The 18,876-nt window shown below is 43.5% G+C and overlaps 2 protein-coding genes across 2 annotated transcripts in view; one reads left to right on the top strand and one right to left on the bottom strand.

Moving 5' to 3' along the window:
• Positions 1–12,661: 12,661 nt before the first annotated feature.
• Positions 12,662–13,596, top strand: atoh1c (atonal bHLH transcription factor 1c). Its single transcript, XM_085467064.1, has one exon. It carries the CDS (start codon positions 12,789–12,791, stop codon positions 13,359–13,361), a length of 573 nt encoding a protein of 190 aa, XP_085323190.1. The 5' UTR covers positions 12,662–12,788; the 3' UTR covers positions 13,362–13,596.
• The window catches only part of LOC146704038 (wings apart-like protein homolog), a 37,782-nt gene continuing 32,367 nt past the window's right edge, over positions 13,462–18,876 (bottom strand). The window contains exon 21 of the mRNA XM_085467063.1: positions 13,462–16,515. Coding sequence (XP_085323189.1) covers positions 16,450–16,515 — 66 coding nt within the window. The 3' untranslated portion in view covers positions 13,462–16,449. The remainder of the gene's footprint in view (positions 16,516–18,876) is intronic.

Here is an 18,876-nt window from a genome sequence, read left to right as displayed (position 1 = left end):
CCTCAAACAGGACCAAGCCCAGCCATCCAATGACCACAGGAGAGGGGCCTCATAGCTGAAGGCTCTGCCTCCCATTCACACAGAGAGCGGTACCTCCGTCTACGAGGTATTTAAGATTTTGTATGAGCCAATAAAGGGAACCTAATATGGCTAATGGTGCTCTTAGAAGACCCTCGTAAAAATGGATATCTGCTATCCAAGCAGGCTGACTGTGCTTGCAAGAAAGAGCCATCTTGATGATCTTGGACAACAAAAGAAGAGTTTATACAACCCAAAAATCTAGTCCCTCGCTTTCCAGATCTACATATTCATATCCAAACATCCAACTATAACATCCTCCATTTAATTTTACTTACAAACACAATTATTTTAAGGCAGAAACACATTAATAGAAACACGAAGAGAAAAGTGAACATTCAAAGTTGTAATTTGACTCCGCTTCCTCTGATGGACTCCCTCTCTCTCCTCTCAGGCAGTATTCATAATCCAGGCTGACGTTTCTGTCATCTCCTCTCCCTCCTGCCTCGCGCTTCTATAATTAATCGCTGGTTGGTGGAGGTTACAGGAGCAGCGTCAGTCGGGGAGAAACAGGTAGAGGCCAGAGGGTCAAGTTATCACAGTGAGAAAAACACGGATCGTCTGTCAAAGGCGGAGACAGCTGAGAAAAGTGGGAGAGACGCAGAGTTCAGAGTGGCAGGGAGGAGGAGCGAGGTCAATAAACAGCGGATAAAAGGAAATTGGAAATGGCAGCAGCAGGAGTGGAAGGGTGGGATGTGAGGTACAAAGGAGGAGGTGGGAGTGGTGTCGGTGCAACGACAAACACTTTGTTTGTTATAGCTGCAGTTTGCAGATTTCTGCTAACATGTCACATGCAGGCAGTCATAACATGTTTCCATCTCAGGACGGCGTCTTCTGGTGAAAGTGGGCGTTGGCATCATTTCTCTTATGCACCAAAGTTATGTTACTTTCATTCTGTGAGGACACTGTTATGGCTCAAACATTCAGTATGACTCAGCAGATGCGTTTGTAAAAAGCCAGCTCACTCGTCATGTTCGGTGGCTGAGAAATAAAAGAACTGACTCAATGATAGGATGACAACCTCCTTGTGACAGGGATAAATCGCCTGTTGCACTGAATTTATTTGCTTTCAGAGATGAACTGCAGGTAGTTCTGGTGACCAACCAGAGGCTGAGCATGCAACATCTCCACCTGATCACCCAGGTCACCTGGTGGGAGGCAACCTGTCTCCAAACAATAGCAGTCTGACTCAGACCGAGTTCAATTACACTCTATTTTGCATGTAATTGCATTTCAGGTTTCAAATTTAGACAGATTGGCAACACTTCCAATCGATCTGAGTCAGTTGGTTGATGAGTGTGACTCATCTGCAAAACGTTTGCCAACTAAGACAAAAACACATCCCTGCAGTGTTAGAGCCTTGCACTGGTTCCCTGTGCACTACAGTCCTGTACGAAGTGGCACTGTTTGTGTTTAAAGCTTTAAATGATTTTGCACTTAAATATGTGGTGGATATGCTACATATAGTTAGTCATTTTAAGAGGTTATTTAATAGAATAAAGGATGAATATTGTGCCGATAGTGTTAGGGCAGCTGTCCCTTTAAGAGTTCTGATACCTGGTGACATCACAGGAAGCAGGAAGTAGTAAGGTTTAGTGAAGTTTGCACATGGCCAAGGAGACTGCCATGAATCCACTAGTGATGGGATTTCCGGCTCTTTTTAGAGATCCGGCTCTTTCGGTTCGGCTCACTAAAAAGAGCCGGCTCTTTCGGCTCCGAACCGGCTCTTCAGGTTGTTTTGTTGCTTTAATTAATTTATTATTAACAATAATATAAAATTATGCACAAAAGGAATTACTAACGTAAAAACAAGTGGTTTTATTTATATATGTTTATATATAAATATATGCGGTGGCCCCTAGAGACAAAACACGTACAAACTCCAAAACACATTTCTAGCATGAACTGAACTTCCAAAGCAGAGCTACTAGATCACTTAAATTACACAATTGAAAGCATGTGTGTATTGTTTGTGTATTTATACACAGGCACTCATATATATATTCAAATAATTTAAAAAAAAGTTCATTTACCTGTTACTACCACACACCAAATCCGGTCGTTGGTACTTGCTGGCTTGTGTAGCCACAAGATAACAAAGGCTCAACACTGCGCCCAGCATCCTGGAGCACTTCTGTTGTCTTTTGTACGTGTTTTGAGTTTTTATGTGCTTCTGAGTTTTTACGTGCTTCGGAGTTTGTACGTGTTTTTATGTGTTTTGGAGTTTGTATGTGTTTTTACGTGTTTTGGAGTTTTTACGTGTTTTGGAGTTTGTACATGCTTCAGAGTTCGTACGTGATTTGAAGTTTGTATGTGCTTTGTCTCTAGGGGCCACCGTAAATATACTTTTATTTATTCACTCCACATAAAATGTAATAAATAAATCATATAATACAAAAATCAACTATTCACATTTCAAGTTTTAACTATTTAAATTTTCAGCTTTTTCCTTTCACAAATTTAAAGTGAAAAGAACACAAAACACTGCAAACCACAACACAATTAAATATAAATTATAATATGAAAACTAAAAGAACATGCATATTCTCTGTCATATGGACCTGCATGAATAAACTTTCTCAATCCTTTATCATCTGCAACTGAAAATAGTTGTGGATGATTACTATACCTTTCTAATGTTGTTGTCCCTGCCTCTCTTTCTCTCTCTCTGGCTCTGTTCCTGTGCTACTGAGTGTAACTACCGCCCCTCCCCCCTCTGCCCAGCATAAAGCACAAGGCTCGCGTGCAGAGTGAAGCGGAAAAAAAGTGCGAGAGAGAGGGTGAGAGAAAGAAAAAAAAAAGAAAACCCACGTGACGGCTCGCGATAAGGAGCCGGCTCGCGTCGTTCACGTCAAAGAGCCGGCTCTAAGAGCCATTTCGTTCGCGAACGACCCATCACTAGAATCCACATGCATCTGCCTTCAATCCTTCGTCTTTTGGAGCATCGTCTGTATGTATATTGTTTATTTGATGCTTATCTGTAGTTCTGTGGTTGTATTTTGTGACATGAGGGAAGTTTAATGTGTAACTTTGATACGTTGTTGAAACCACATGTTTAGAGCACGGCTAATGCTTATTCTTGCAGCTAAAGTGCTACGCTATGTTGATTTAGATTATTGTAGACTTGTAGGTACAGTGTATATGTAAGATTTAAAGAATATACTGTAATTATAATTGTGTTATGTTTGTTTCAGTTTCACACTTTCTACATCATTAAACCTGTGGACAAAGAGTAATGGTCTTCAGAGTCTTGATGGAAGAAAAGTGTTGAACCTTGCTGCCGGTTCCTCTTCTGTGCAGTGTGAAGAGGGAAAGACAGTACAAATATACATTCCAACTAACCATGTTTTACATATCTGGCCAAAAACCAGACACACGTGTAGTATGCCAAAAGTGAAAGACAACAGAAGTCGTTGGTGTTCAAACATCCACGATGTCCTATAACTAAACAACAGCTGGTTATAAGCTAACATTATGCCAGCTAATGTTAGACTCAAGTGTCCTAAAGATCACAGATTCCCTGTGATAAAGAGTTTGGTTATGTTCTGACATGATATGAGAGTTTATTCACTAAGTATTAAAAGACAACAATGTTAGATAAACTTCAAAGTCATTAATTGATGCAGGCTAGCAGCAGCTAACAGAGACTAGCAGCAGCTTACCAAGAGAAAAGTTTAGGCTATGCTCGATAACTCACCGCAGTATCAATGTCACTGGACAGAAGTGAGCTTCAGTGACTCTTCGGCTCATATTAGACTCCTTTCCCAGTTTTACAGCCGTCCCCAGAGTAAATAAAGGAGGACATGTGTCACCCGGCATTGTCAGCTGAGGTAAACAGTAGCCTGACAGCCTTGCAGAGCTATGGAAAAACTTTGGATCCAGTCCAGAGTCACTTTGCTATTTAAGTGCACTTACTACAGATGAAGGCTTGTCAGGGACACTGGGGTGAAAAATGTAAAATACTGCAAAATGTGTAACTGACCATTAATGGAGCGGATCCATGTCTTATTTCCTGATTTAGTTGTGCTGATATTATTCAAACAGTAGGAGAAACCAGCAAGTACAGTCTGTATTTACTACCCTTGATCTTTCTTGACTGACTAAAACTTGTTTGTCCTATAGCAGTCACCGTAGTGAGGATTATTCACTTGAATTGGGAGGTCTTTCTGTCTGTCTTCATGCTGTTTTATTACTGCCTTTATGCACCAAAGTCTCTTTGAAGATGGCAACTGACCATGACACAGGAATTATACTTCTATATCAGAGATATGTTGCATTCAATTCAATTTTATTTATTAAGCACCAAATGAAAACAACAGCTACATCTAGCTGCTTTTGCCATGTTGTAACTCAGAGATTCCCAAAGTGTGGGGCCCGCCCCCCCAGCCATTGCGGGGGGGGGGGGGGGGGGTGTATGAAAAGGGGAAGAAAAAACAAACAAACAAACGCTTGGACACTGCTAGCACGGGGCGCCCACACAAACGCAAAGCAGGAGATGAAGCTGAATATGTTTCCAAACCAACTTCATTCTAAGCTAAAGACTAGAAAATATAATGAAGCAAATCTTCCCTTTGGCTTCACCTGCACAAGTGCCGAGGTCGGTCTCCCTGCAGGATTGCTTTTCCTTTCGTCAGGAGCAGCTCTGGGCTCTTCAAATCCCAGACAAACTGTATTCCACATGCTTGATTTTTAGTTCACAAACACTTGTCGTAATGACTAACTACTCCTGACATGTTGGAGACGTTAGCTCTTTATACAGTAAAGTTACAGCGGGATACAAATAACATCAGGCTGGTCCTGCCACGATTTGTTCCCCCGGTTCAAATCAGACAAACAGTATCCTACAGCTGTTTGTTTTTGAACCCATTTTGCACAGAGAGGCATTTTTTAAAAATGTATTGACAGCAATGTTGAACATTATTACACAGGAAAAAACAACTACACGTAAAATAATCACAGCGTGACGCCTCTGCCTTTCTAAATGGAGGGACAGTAACTGCGTGTGTATGTAAGCGTGTAAAACTGAAGATAGAGACAAAATACTGTTAATTTTTCTGCTATTCTGCAATTCATCTCATGTAAACAATAACGTGGCGCACAGCGTGACGTGAAAAAAGGCACATACCTTCAACGTTGCGTGACGAACTCTGTATTCCTCGTCCACACGTAAACGCAAAAGAGGAGTTTTAAAAACGAGCACTGCGCGAACATTTTTCTTGTAAAACAAAGGGGGGGGGGCTAGCAAAAAAGGTTTGGGAACCACTGTTGTAACTTATGCCACAACTGAAACCCCATTTTAACCCTACACATCATCCTTCTACGTAACCTGACGTGCAGCTCCTGATAAATTTAAGTACACATCGGGTCCACAATGACATGAATGCTGCGGAAGGTTGCGGTGTACGGATAAAAGGCATTTCCAGTTATGACATCATCAGGCTTGGCCAACTCCAGGCCTCGAGGGCTGGTGTCCTGCAGGTTTTAGATCACCCTGGGTCAGCACACCTGAATCACATGATTAGTTCATTACCAGGCCTCTGGAGAACTTCAAGACATGTTGAGGAGGTCATTTAGCCATTTGAATCATCTGTGATGGATCAAGGACACGTCTAACCCTGCAGGACACCGGCCCTCGAGGCCTGGGTTTGGACACCACTGGTCTAAATCAAGTTTAAGTGATCACAGACAAAGTCCCTGTTTTCAAAACAACTATTGCAACTTTAATGCACACAGTCGAGGGATTTTGCTGCAGTCTCCAACTGCTGCTCTTTATAATGTGACTGTGGCATAAGCCAACAAGGAGTCTTGCAAACACAGAAGCACAAATGTACATTTGCTTCAGGAGTGACAGTGAATGCATCACAGCACAGTCGAGAAACAAACCATTAATAAAATAAAAACTTACTTTTTACTCTCTAACATGCGCACACACACACACACACACAGAGACTGCAAACGTCCTGAGGGGGCGATAGAGGAGGCCGATCTTTCATTAGTGGGGCAACACGCCTGATTAAACTCCTCGTGGCCACACACACACACTCACACACACACACACACAACACTGAGCTGGACTGATCAATGATTAATGATTGGACCTGCAGGGAGAGAGACCAGGAGGCTCCTGTGATGTGTAGTGAAACAAATAAGTGTGTGTGCATCTAAAGAAAGACACAATGAGGGAGGAAGGAAGGTTCAGTGGTGTGAAATGAGACAAATGAGTGTGTCGGGGGCTTTGTGTATGTGTGTGTTCACTGTAGTGTGAGGCTGTTCTTCCATAGGTGTTTGGCTATTGATCTGCGCTTGTTTTCTGTGTGTGTGTTGGTGGTTCCTGTGTAATCACAGTATCAAAGCATTTTTGTCACTCCTGACACACACCGAGCCGGCGGCCGTCGTGTGTGGACGACCGTCACCTGTAGCGCTTCCTGTGTGGCTCTGTCAGCATGTCAAATTGCACCTCTTTGATTGGCTCCCTTTTCTTTCTTTTTCATCTTTTGTGCAGCCGAAACTTTGTAGTCATGTTTGTTATATGAGACAGATGACACACACAGAACATGGTCGGCTGGTTCGGCTTGTTTCCTTCTTTCTTAGTTCTGTCTCCTCGTTCAGTCCGACATCTTTAGATGTTTCCAGCTCCGAACGCTTCTTCGGTTCAAAATCAAAACTTCAAATTGGTCAAAATTCCTGAAATAAAAGATCACTGTTCTCTCCACAGCTGTTACAATAATGTGTAGACGACGGTTAGTGACATACAGTTATGGTCAGAAGTTTAATGACTTTAAAAAAAACACGAAATAGGTGCACAAGTTTGAATTTTTCTACAGGGTCTACAGGAACAACACAGGTTCAAAGGTAACATAGAGGCTCAAATATACCAACATTTGGTTAAATTACACCTCGATCAGACAGTTTTGGTTTCCATCAACAAGTTTCTGGCATTTTCTTGGTGGATATTTGATTTTTAGAATTGATTTTAATTAGTTGGTTTATTGTCACTGTTTAGGTACAGTCTTAAAGGGCTTAGTATAAGTACTTAAGTATAAAAAAAGAAAAATGACTACTCCATGTGAATGCTCACTGTTTTTAACGTGCTTTATAAATAAAGTTGGCTTGGCTGTTCTCCATCTAGCCATTGATTTGAGGTGAAGTTAAAGAATTTGGAGGTGGTCCTTCTTCTTCTTCTGCCAGTGTCACCAGTACCAAAACAGCCCCCGAACACGATGCTTCCACCACCATGCTTGGTACAGTAGTTTTATCTGACTGTACAAAACTTTACCAAAAGACAGTTTGGCAAGTTCTAGAAGAAGAGCCAAGTTACTTGGATGACACACTAGAATACATACATATTGTTCTTACGTAAAATTGTTTGTTTCACAAATGTGAATTGTTTGATTTTGGGATCTGCAGTTGTTTAGAAATGGCTCCAAGAGAGCTTCCACACTTTGACAGTTCTGATCTCCACTGAGTTACTTGGACTTTTAAACTGTTCTGAGTATTCATCAGTCCAACGAGTGCTGCCATTTTTATGCTGCAAAGAGAAACTACCAATGTTAGTCAATCACGGTCAAAGATACTGTAGAACCTTCAGCATGACGTGAAAAAAAATTAATTAAAGGCCCAGAATGACTCTGACCTTCATGCCGATGGTTGGACAGAAATGTCTGACCACAACTGAAATCCTGCTTTGTAGGGTGTGACTCAGAAGTGATGTGCCAATCTATGAGAACAGTGTTCACACTAAATCAAACCAGTTACTGTGATAGGCAGGAGGGGACCTTCAAGACCTTTAATTCCATTAATGCTCATTGAAACTGAGTCTTGGGATTAAACATGTCCAGTCAGCTTTCTCACTGAACACGTGTTAACAGACCTCTCTGCACTGAATCGTATCTGTTATTAACCTCTGTCTCTCTTCCACAGCATGTCTTTATCCTGTCTTCCTTCTCTCACCCCAACCAATCACAGCAGATGGCCCCGCCCCTCCCTGAGCCTGGTTCTGCCGGAGGTTTCTTCCTGTTAAAAGGGAGTTTTTCCTTCCCACTGTCGCCAAAGTGCTGCTCATAGGGGGGCATATGATTGTTGGGTTTTCTCTGTGTGTATTATTGTAGCGTCTACCTTACAATATAAAGCACCTTGAGGCGACTGTTGTTGTGATTTGGTGCTATATAAATAAAACTGAATTGAATTGAGAATTAAATACATTTTATTGTCTTTTTTAATGAAAGTGTCAAACTTTATCGCAAACTTCTGACTTTTCTCAGCATTAGTAACAGCTCTCACGTCGTCCTACAAAAACACACTCTTTGCTCCACATTCACGTTTCGGGATCTGGTCACTCTGCCCGGAGTGAACTATCACATTAGTGTGTTTGGTGCTAAATTGACTCAGACTGGTTTGCTTTTTAGCCAATTTGGGTGACTTTTAGAGTGTAATGGTGCCTGGAAAAATGAGGAAGCTTGTTAAGATTTCAGCTTTTGGCAGATGGGTTTTCAGGTCGACAGACTGAGTGAAAATAACCTGCAAAGAGAAGCAAAAAAATGTAAGCATTTATCAGACAGCTGGTCTCTGACACAAGACACTGAAATGAACGTTAAAAATTACAGAGTGATACCACTGCGGTCATGGTGACTGACATTCAGCCTGTCTGTTACTGACACGCTGGGCTTCCTGTTCACACTGCAGGCTTTTATTCCAAACTCAACAAAAAGAAGCAGACAAAGATGAAACGCATGCTTCGCCCAGGCGGACATTTATGATTTTAGAAATCTTTTTTTGGTCCCAGTATTTACAGCTGTGAGATAATTCATGTCTCTTTGGTATTTTATAGTTTTTTGTCAGCAGCAGTGAAAATGGAGTCATTGTGATAACGTGACCGTCTCGAGCCAGGATCAGGTAGCTTTGAACGGTGGTGAATAAATGTGGGGTAAAAGATTTGAGTTTATCTGGACAGAAATGACTTATTGTGTTAAAGTCCACTGTGGAGAGAAAGCTCAGCTGTGTTGCTTCAGCGACTCTGTGGGAAAAGGGTTTGATCTGCAGCCCATGTCGGTCCGCTGGCTCCAACGAGCCGTCTCATTGGGTTTAATAAGGCGCAGCGTGTTAACGAGTGAAGCCAAACCTCTTACCTCTAACTAATAACCGCTCGTTCCATGTTTGCTTCCCAAACAGAGGAATGCAGATGTGCTTTCTGTCAGCATCAGAGAGCAATTCATTCTTTTCATTTCAGGGCTTTTTGTTGTTAAATTACCTGCACATCAGTTTAGGAGAGCAGCTCGTGAACTGAGCGCACCTCGAAACCTTTTTTGTCCAAAAACTAATGGAAACACCCTCGTATTGCACTGTGTACACAAATAACTTAAACAAAAATAAAGCTGAAGGTGAAAGATGTTCCCACCTGTAGCTGGTGGCACATGTGACATGTTTGCTACCCGTTTCATCTACAGGAGCAGATCACCTGTATGCTTTCCTCTCCTTCCAAATAATAATAATAATAATAACTGCATTGGCATATAAATACTTAAAGGCAAACAAAGCAGAACAACATGTCAGGTTAGGTTGTGCATAAGTAATTTTGAGTACAGTGTAATTTCTTGGTAATTTTGTGGGAAAATACAATAATTGCACATCTTACTCTGCAGGTAGACTGTAGCGTTTGTCGTGGCCTTAATGATAAAGTTTCCCCAAAAAACAATAGCATGCTAAAAAAAGACCCCTCAGTAATTCGAATTAAACAAAAAGAATCAGTTTAACTTGAGAATATCAGAGGAATGTTTTAAACATGTGAGCTTGTGCGCTTTCAGATCTGTGGATCTGTGTGAAATCAGCTGAAACACACACAAAGTGTTTTTCTGTTTAACTTTAAAAAAATTAGAAGTTAAACTTTTTGCAACAAGCCCAGAAAAAGCCAAACTTGCAGATGTGCAGCAGGTCGGTGTGGCGTGTACGTGTCATCTGCACGGGCGCGTCACAGCGGTGGGAGGGTTTGATCTGCGGCCTGTGTCCGCTCTCTGGCTGCAATGAGCCGTTTCATTGGCTTTAATAAAGCGGAGCGTGCCAGCAACTGTCAGCTAAGGCGTGAAGCCAAACCTCCCCACGTGCTCCAGATTGGAGGATAAAAGGAAAATGAGCCAGGGGCCCCAGACAGCGAGGGTCCCCCCCCACCCCCGGCCATAAGGAGTCCATTATGCTCCCGTGTGTCACGCAGCCATTTTTGTGGCATCTCGGTGGCACGCTGTGGCGTTTGCAAAGGCCCGGCCCGCCAGAGCGCTGGCACACGGCGGCCGGGACACGCTGCTAAATCCCATTAGAGTCTGTCCAGAGGATACGAGGCTGCCAGCGGCTGTCAGTCATCGTCAGGCTTTAACCTCCGGGAGCACAACACTTTTAATTAACCTTAAAAGCAAGTTCCAGTGACGAGCTTTAATACATCAGACAAATGTCTCAGCAGCCTGCAGAGGGAAACTCAAGGACGCTGCAGCCGTGAAACGCTGAGCTTTTTAATCAAGTGTGTGATGCTAACATCATCCCCCAGCCATTTAGGAAAAAATACTATTAAACCAAGAAAATGTCTTCACCTACGTGCTCTGTGTGGCATTTATTCATGTCACTGTTGCATGAATAATTAATGCTCAGCCAAAAGTCGGACAGGATTACAAGGCTGGGACGAAAACCTTCTTCTTCCTTAGTCCTTCGCTGGCTGGAGACTTGAATCTATATTTACACGTTTAGTTGCAAAGTGGAACAAAATAAGAATTTATTCAACTGCAGTCAAAACGATTTCTCCAGTGAAAGTGCGGTTTAAGGAAACAGATGTTGTTCCAGGGACCTGGAGGCGATGCGAGGTCAGAGATGTAGTAATCATCATGTCCTCTACTCCACCTGTCCAGGCGACTTGTCCACCTGTAGAGAGGCGGGGAGACATTTTTGTCCTTTGCTGAAACAGAGAAGAGGCCTAACTTCTTAGAACTTGGTTCTAAAGATGATCCAAACATCATTTGTTTCACAGTTTTCAAACCAGGGTTCTCTGCTGCAAGCTTAAATGTCGGCATGGAGGGAGAATCTGTTTAGTCTGGACACAAAAAGAAGGATTGAAGTTTTCTCCCAGCTCATTACAGACAAAACTTAGATTAATTCTGATCTGAAGGACAAATGTGTTCGCAGAAAAAAAAGTTACCTGAATTCTGTGGGGATATTACAGGTAACTTAAAAAAAGCCACATGAAAAACAAGATCCTAAATGACCGATTATGAGGGAAATTATATTTCTGTAAGAAATATAAACACTGTGGACTCTTCCTCACTGAGCGCGCCGGTGTTTCATCACCACAGAAGTAAGAAAACAAGTAAAATCTTGAATTTGAATAAAGTTTCTGCCTCAACACGTGAAAAAGAAACAGATGTGATGTCAACTTTCAATCAAATAACAGAAAATAAGACAAAAACCAGTGAAAACATCTGATTAATCACGATTAGAGATCATTAAACATGGCTGCTGTGTGACAGGGCGGCCTCAAACTTTCCATTTAAACATGCGCAGATTGGGAATTTATTAATTATTTGCTCCCAAACCTTCACTCGATGGTCAGCTGAACCTTAGAGTTAATAACCTGCGTCTCTTTTACAAAGTTCACATTTAAAATGTGATTTTCTGAAACACAAAACCTTCAGAGGAGGATGATTTAAAACAACAACAACAAACATAAACAACAAGAAAAAAAATTGTTGATGTAGAATTTCCTTCATCTTTGAATACTGAATGAATGATGCTCCGTCCTGTGTGGACCACAGTGCGCCCTCTGGCAGGCCAGTTCTGGTCCCAAACCACATGTAGATTTTTTTTCTTTTTTACTTTTCGGTTTTATTTTCATGTTTGTTTTTTTATTTTAATTTTACTCTGCAGAGTAATAATGTTTGAATGAAGAAGAGAGAATCTATTCATCTGCTGTTTGTTTTACAAATGATCCCTTTTCACTGATCTTCATCAAATTAATTCATAACTGAAATTTTGACTTTTTTTAAATGTGTTTGCATTAAACTGGTCGTGCAGCTTCTCAGCATGAATGATTGTTCCAACTGTTCCATGTTGGGATGAATGTTTCTGTGTGGGAAAGAAACTAATTGTGCAGATTTCTGGTGACAGAACAGAGAAATACTTCCTTCACTAACATCTGTGTGGTGATGGAAGCAGTGCGAAGTGTACCAGCTGTACTCAGACTAACATACAAACACGTTTTCTTTAAATCTGAGCGCTAAAATGTTTCACTGCTTCTTAAATGATCTGCTGCACGACACAAGTTTGCTTTCAGCTCCAAACTCTTATTACAAACTTTTTATAATTGAAAAACTGTACGTGAAGTTTGTGTGAGTGAAACTTCACACCGTGGCTGCTGGCGCTCTCCGCCGTCCTCCTCTTCAGCCCTCAGCGGCGCACTGAGACGCTTCTAATCCTCTTTTGATGAACTCGGTTAATCGACTTCCAGCTGCGCATCTGGCAAAGTTCACTGAGCAGCACACGACCCTGTCCACGCCCCCGAAGCACGCAAGGCCCCCCACTCCATAAATTCTCCCATCAATGCTGAGAAACGTGAAGGGTCCGGTGAGGCTCAGCGGCTGTGGCCGTTTGGTGAAGGAGGAGAAGGAGACAAGAGGAGGAGAAGAGGAAGAAGTAGACAGTAGGACAAGGAGAAAGGGGAGAGCGGAGGAGGAGCAGAGATGCCTCCGCGTAAAAGCCTCTTCGCTCCCTTCGTGTCCGTGGACTCTGAGTGCGGTCCCGGTCCCGCGGCCTCGGCTCTCCATGCGGATCTCCACGCGCTGCTGCAGCGGAGCCTCGCACCGGACCGCTCCGGGGACTACCGGGAACCCCCGCGCGCCATCGTGGAGCTCCGGCTTGGTCCCGCCGGGGGCGCGCTGCATTACCTGCCGCCGGACACGAGCGCTCTAGAGCGCGCACAGAGACGCCGGCGTCTAGCGGCCAATGCCCGCGAGCGGCGCAGGATGCTCGGACTGAACGTGGCCTTTGACCGGCTCCGCAGCGTTATTCCCAACACGGACAGCGACCGGAAGCTGTCCAAGTCCGAGACCCTGCAGATGGCGCAGATCTACATCTCCACCCTCAGCGAGCTGCTGCAGCAGGGCGCGGGCGGAGCACGCAGCCCGGGCACCGACAAAGCGCCGGCGGCCGGGGATCTGCCTCGGCCCGAGAGGCACTTCCACACGGCCAGGAGCAGCGGCGGAGGCCCGGGGTGCCCCGAGGAGGACGTGCAGGGGGGACGTGAATATCTGTGATTCTTTCAGCGTCAGACATTAAAGGACCAAAACGTGTTTCACGTGTTCGAGGACTCAGACACCGAGGACGACAGAAAGAAAAACTCTGTGCCAGAATTACTCAAAGTATCAATTTTTATTATTTTAAAATTATGTACAGGTAACCAAAGACATCGGTCTGCAAATTGGTACAAAGATCAAGTTTTCCTGCAGGCGGCTCGTTAAGAAGCTCTCTGTCTGTCCAAAAACAACAACACGGCTGGGAGAAAAAGGCTTAGAAAAAAGAAAAAATAGAATCAGATTCAGAAAAGTAGAGTCTACGGTCTAAATTTAAATTTAACCCCGGCCCACCCACGACCCTCCCCAAACTGCCCCCTCCGTCCCAAACTCCCTCCATCGCTCCCCTCCTACATGAGGAGGTCCAATCTATTTACAGGAAACTATGTACAAAAAGCTCTTCCATTCATTCTTCCAGACGTCTGTGAATAAAGCTCTTGTAAACTTTTCATAAAGGAGTGTGAAGTTTTAACGCGTGTGTGTGTGTGTGTGTGTGTGTGTGTGTGTGTGTGTGCGCGCGCTGATGTCCACAGACAAACAAATACAAAACCACATGAACAATGACACAATCTTTAAAGGTCAATTCAATGTCATTTTTTTTCCAGCTCTAAAGATGAAATCAAACAGCAGCAGGAGCTCACGGCGCTGATGACAAACGCCACAGAGCACAAAGGAACAGACGTGACAACTTTCAACGTTAGCTTGCTCAGACGATGCTCTCTCTCTCTTAATCTGGACCTTTAAAAATATCTGTTTTCGAGAAAAGAAATTCAAAGGCGAATCTTTAGCTTAAAGCAGGAACGAAGGAAACCAAGCTAGCGTCAACCACTGCAGGTCCTCTAGCATCCACTTGAGGGTCCCCACACACTCGCATTAAAATGCGACAGATTTACAGCAGTAATTAACACGCGCAGCCTGCTGGAATTTAAAAACCTGTTTTGGCCTCTATGGACAGCGTCTGTGTCCTTTATCTCACAGCAGTGACCTTTAGTGCCACGGGTTTGCGTTTCAGCGTTGATGAGCGACTGTGGGGACCTGAGCGTGGCTGCAGACAAAGAGCCAACACTAAAACGATGCTCACGGCCATCTTTCTTCTTTTCTTTCTTATTCAGGTTTCCTTTATAACAAGCTTATTAGCTGGAGGTCATTAAAGGGTTAATAAAGCAACTGAAGGGACGCCTCAGTTTGAGGCGCCCAGTGAGAGTTAGACCAAGGCTGTATGGTTTTAATGGAGTGGGCGGGGCTTATCCGAGACATCTTTCAATGAAATTATTGGAAAAAACAGTGTTTCTATTGTGTGAAAGACTCACATGTTCCCCTGGAGTTTCGCTCTTTTGAGAGTCTCCAAACTGACGAAATGTGACACTAAACTTAAATAACTTTTTTTTTAGCTTTTTAACAACAATGAGGCTGGAAATCTTTTCAAACTAACTCATATCTATTTATTCTATTAATAAAGCCTTTAGTTACAACGCTGCACTTGAAGGAAGGAGGAACAGAAATGACTCGTTTAAGGCTCCAGACTTCCCTTTCCCCCATCAGGGAACATCTCTGGAACTTCAGCTGCACTGACGGTGCACAGAGGACAGGAAAGGCCGGGGCGGGTTAAAGCTACAAGTGCAATGGCTGACGTGTAATGAGTGGCTGTTTGTACTGTAAGCGCTGCTGGAGTTTTGACTTCTTCACAGGTGCGCCATCTGAAAAGGCTTCAAAGATGAAAACCACAGAAGGTCCAACGGAAAAGCACGGGGCCGATTTCTATCATTTACAAATTCCCAATCCAACCTCAGCATCGCTGAAATGTACGTTAGAGAGTGATGCACTCTTGGAAAGTCCAAACACAGGATTTGGAGTTAAACTGCGGGTTTGAGGATCTTGAGCTCCAGCTACAGTGTTTCCTCCTAAAAACACCTGAGCAGGAGGGACAAACAATCGACCTCCTCTGTGAAAACCCCTCTGCTGGCGGCCCAGTTCAAAAGCAACGAGCCTGGCCTTCACCTGTCAGACTGGGGGGGCTTACTCGGCCGTCTTTACTGTAACTGAAGTCTCCACCATGAGCGGCGAGCTCAAAGGCCTGGCGGTAATTGAAAGGAGCAGGAGGAGGACCGGTTCTGGCCCAGAGGGCTCGGGAACCCGCTGAGACACGAAGCTTTTGATGTTGAGCGAGATCGATCATTTGAAAGGGAAAAACTTTCTGCTTTTTGGAAGCAGAGGTTGTCCAAAGTTTCTAAAACCCCCAAAAGCTTTGAGAGTCAGGTGTGAAGTCGGCACAAAGGCGCCGCCACGAAACGAGGTGTCATACAAAGGCAAGCAGTCCCACCTCGACTTCACCGCGGGTCAGGCTTCCCACCCTCCGCCCACAAATGATCAATACGCGTGGTTTCTCAGCGCTAAAGCACCTCCTTCAAACAGAGCCAAGAGGTTACAGCAGCAAAGAGGAGAAGAAGAACACAGCGTGAGAGAAATGAGGCGGCCTGTGAGGAGCTGGGGTCGACGTTTTCAAAGTAAAAGCCATCTCTTCTTTTTAAAGAGCTCAGCTTGTTTGTTTGGCAGTTATCAGCTCCAAAAGGCCGCGCTCAGGGCCGCGAGGCTTTGATGGCAGGCTGGGGGGGGGGGGGGGGCAGCTTCACTCCAATCTGCCATTGCTCAATACGAAAGGGGTTTTCACGAGGGAGGGGCTGAGAAGGTGAGGAGACGCTTTGAAATGGAATTTATCAGAGAAGAAGAAAAACATCGCTCTGAGCAACTTTTTTAAACTGAGGAAAAAGGAAGAAATAACAACCAAATACTGACTTGGATTCTTCAGAAAAACAAAAGCATGTGATCTCTGCTGCAGCTTCAAAGGGTTTATCCTTTAAAGTCACAGAGGAAACGAGCTGTTTCCAGCGCTGCCAAGGTGAAGCTCCTTTAAAAGGAGGAAGAGGACGACGTCCCGTTAGTTTACTCCAGCGGTCGACTCTGAGGTGGTGGTGATGGTGGTAACGATGATGAAGGAGATGGTTGTGTTGCATGTGTCTTTTTGTGTGAGTACGTATTTGAGACAGACTTCTCTCTAGCAGTGCTCCAGATAGTCAATGACCCGGGAGATGGACTTCTGTCCTGTGGTGCCGACGTCACACTGCAGAGAGGAAGCAGGGGTCAGAACACACACACACACACACCTGGAAAATTAGACGTGCAGATCGTTTCTTTCTCACCATTTCAACAAACTCACTGCTGGTTTTTTATTTAAATCACAGATTTTACTCTTGAATAAACTTGTCTGATAATCGTCGTTGAATAATGAGCATTTTCTCTCATTAGTCTGCGTCTGACAGACGTCGGGCGGAGAGCAGCACAGGGCAGATGAAGGATTACGTCGAACACTAATCAGAATATATCAGTTTGATATTGTGGAACGAGTTTCAGTGTTGCGTTAGTCTGGACTTACAGCAGCCTCACGTCCACCTTTGTGAAACAGCGACTACGTTTTGCAGTCAGCAACAGCTGTGATAGTTCTGCTTGGAGGTAATGATGATGTATAAACTAGAGATGGCACGATACCACTTTTTTATGTCCGATACCGATATGAATCCGATATGGTGTTTTTTAATCAACAAAATTGTTGTTTTTTTTAAATATCTTGCTGCATTTTGTATAAGTTCATACTCAAGTTTAAAACAACAACTACACTAAAGCTATTCTGTTATACCTGTATGCAAAAAAAATATTTCATAGTTCAGCAATACTGATCAATCTAATAAACTTAGACCTACACCAGCCTCCCTATTCTGGTATTTTAAAGAGTACTTAGCGTAAATATTAAGCAACCTAACTAATAGGGTTCCAACTCCCAGCAACAACAAAAATAAATAAATAAAAAATAGGGAACCACCCCTCACGCTCCACCTCATGATGCTTAATCGACGTAATCAACCTTAATTTGATGCAGTGTGAAAAAAAATGCACAGAAATCAATTATTTTTCAAGAAATATTAAATAGATTCAACATCTTTCTTCAACAAAATTGCAGACTGCACAGATGGTACCTTCCCAAAGGAAAAAGTACTATAGCTTACTAGGGTATATATATTAGACTTAATAGTTACTATATGCAGTAATTGACTTCTATTCATTTTACATCAAATTAAAACTTTGGGTGTCAGATAATTATTTATTAAAAGCTCGACATTTTAAATGAGAATAAGAAAGAAAAGTATGTCTTTGTGCCCCCTTTTCCCTGTTCATGCCCTATCGGCCCCCCTGGCTAAACTTTGCTAGATCCGCCCCTGCACAGTTACCAGCGTCAGCTACGTAGAAAAAGATCCTGGTGTAGAAAGAAATATTAAATAAATTCTAACAACAGCTTATCAAGCTTAAACGTGCTGCTGTTGTTCACCCGCTGGTTTCCTCTTTCTGGTGCAAAGTGGGCCAAAAACAAACAAGAGAGACGATCAGCTGATCATTGATCAGTTTCATGATTGAAGTAGCAGCCGGAGAGCGAGAGGCAGTCGCTCGTTAAGCTTAACGCAGGAATGCTTTACAAACATTCAGAGATGGACTTACACACTTGCTTTACTTCTCTCGGGATAACTTTGTCGGAGATGAAATGCCGGGTTGCTAGCGAAGCTCCAAATGCTATCCAGACCACCACAGGTCCCGCATGCCACAGCCGCTCTATCACGTGATGCATACTGCTCCGACGTGCTAACGTTCTGAGGCGAGTTACGGCGTGTTGCAAGTTTTGTGAGGTGCTTTCGTGATATTTAATGGATCGGATTACATTTTTTTTTTTTCTCCGATATCTGATCCAGTAATTTAGGTCAGTATCGGACCGACACGATACGTAATATCGGATCGGTCCATCTCTAGTATAAACACATTATGTTGAACAAGCAAATGCTGGAATTGTAGCTAATGTGTCCATTAATGTAACGCATAACAGCCAGTATGCTGTCAGAGTAAATGTACGCCGTTTTTATTGCCTTCACAGTGAAAACAAGCGTAGATGTAGCTTCATTCATAAAAACAAAGCCAGTTCCGAAGTGCCTAAAAACCTGCATTCTATCTGATGACCACCAGATGGCGATAACTGTGGTTGCAAGTCGACTTGTGGTCCTAAAGCATCCTATGGGAAAACGGCTCCCCGTCTAAGCCTCAGTACACAATTTCCTGCTTTCGTAAATCTTGGTCATGCCACGTTTCAACAAAGCCAGTGGTGCTTGCTCATTGGCTAATGGCTTGTGATTGACAAGTCTTTAGCCAATGAGCAAGTGATTTCAGGATGAGACCCACCCCTCCTTGTCACATCCAGTTTTTTGTGACAAGATGGCTTCAGAATAGTTGGCGTCAGCGTAGCGACGTCCCTCCTTTATACCGTGTTTTTTCGCAGCTCTGATGCGTTTCTACAAACTCGCTCGGTTCTGAAATCTTCCCCCCTTCATGTATTTGGGTAAAACGACCCGCGCTTCCGGGTTTATGTGTCCAACATGAGCAGGAT

This window comes from Copadichromis virginalis, linkage group LG8 (assembly GCF_057382275.1).
Source record: "Copadichromis virginalis isolate Kocher_CV1m ecotype Utaka linkage group LG8, C_Virginalis_male_GT1.1, whole genome shotgun sequence".
In the NCBI taxonomy this organism is placed as follows: Eukaryota; Metazoa; Chordata; class Actinopteri; order Cichliformes; family Cichlidae; genus Copadichromis; species Copadichromis virginalis.
Note: the sequence above shows the minus strand (reverse complement) of the source record. Positions and strands in the feature narration are given on the sequence as shown.

What these genes read in the sequence shown, in the direction of transcription:
- atoh1c (XM_085467064.1), top strand. Translation starts at nt 12,789, where the DNA reads ATGCCTCCGCGTAAAAGCCTCTTCGCTCCCTTCGTGTCCGTGGACTCT.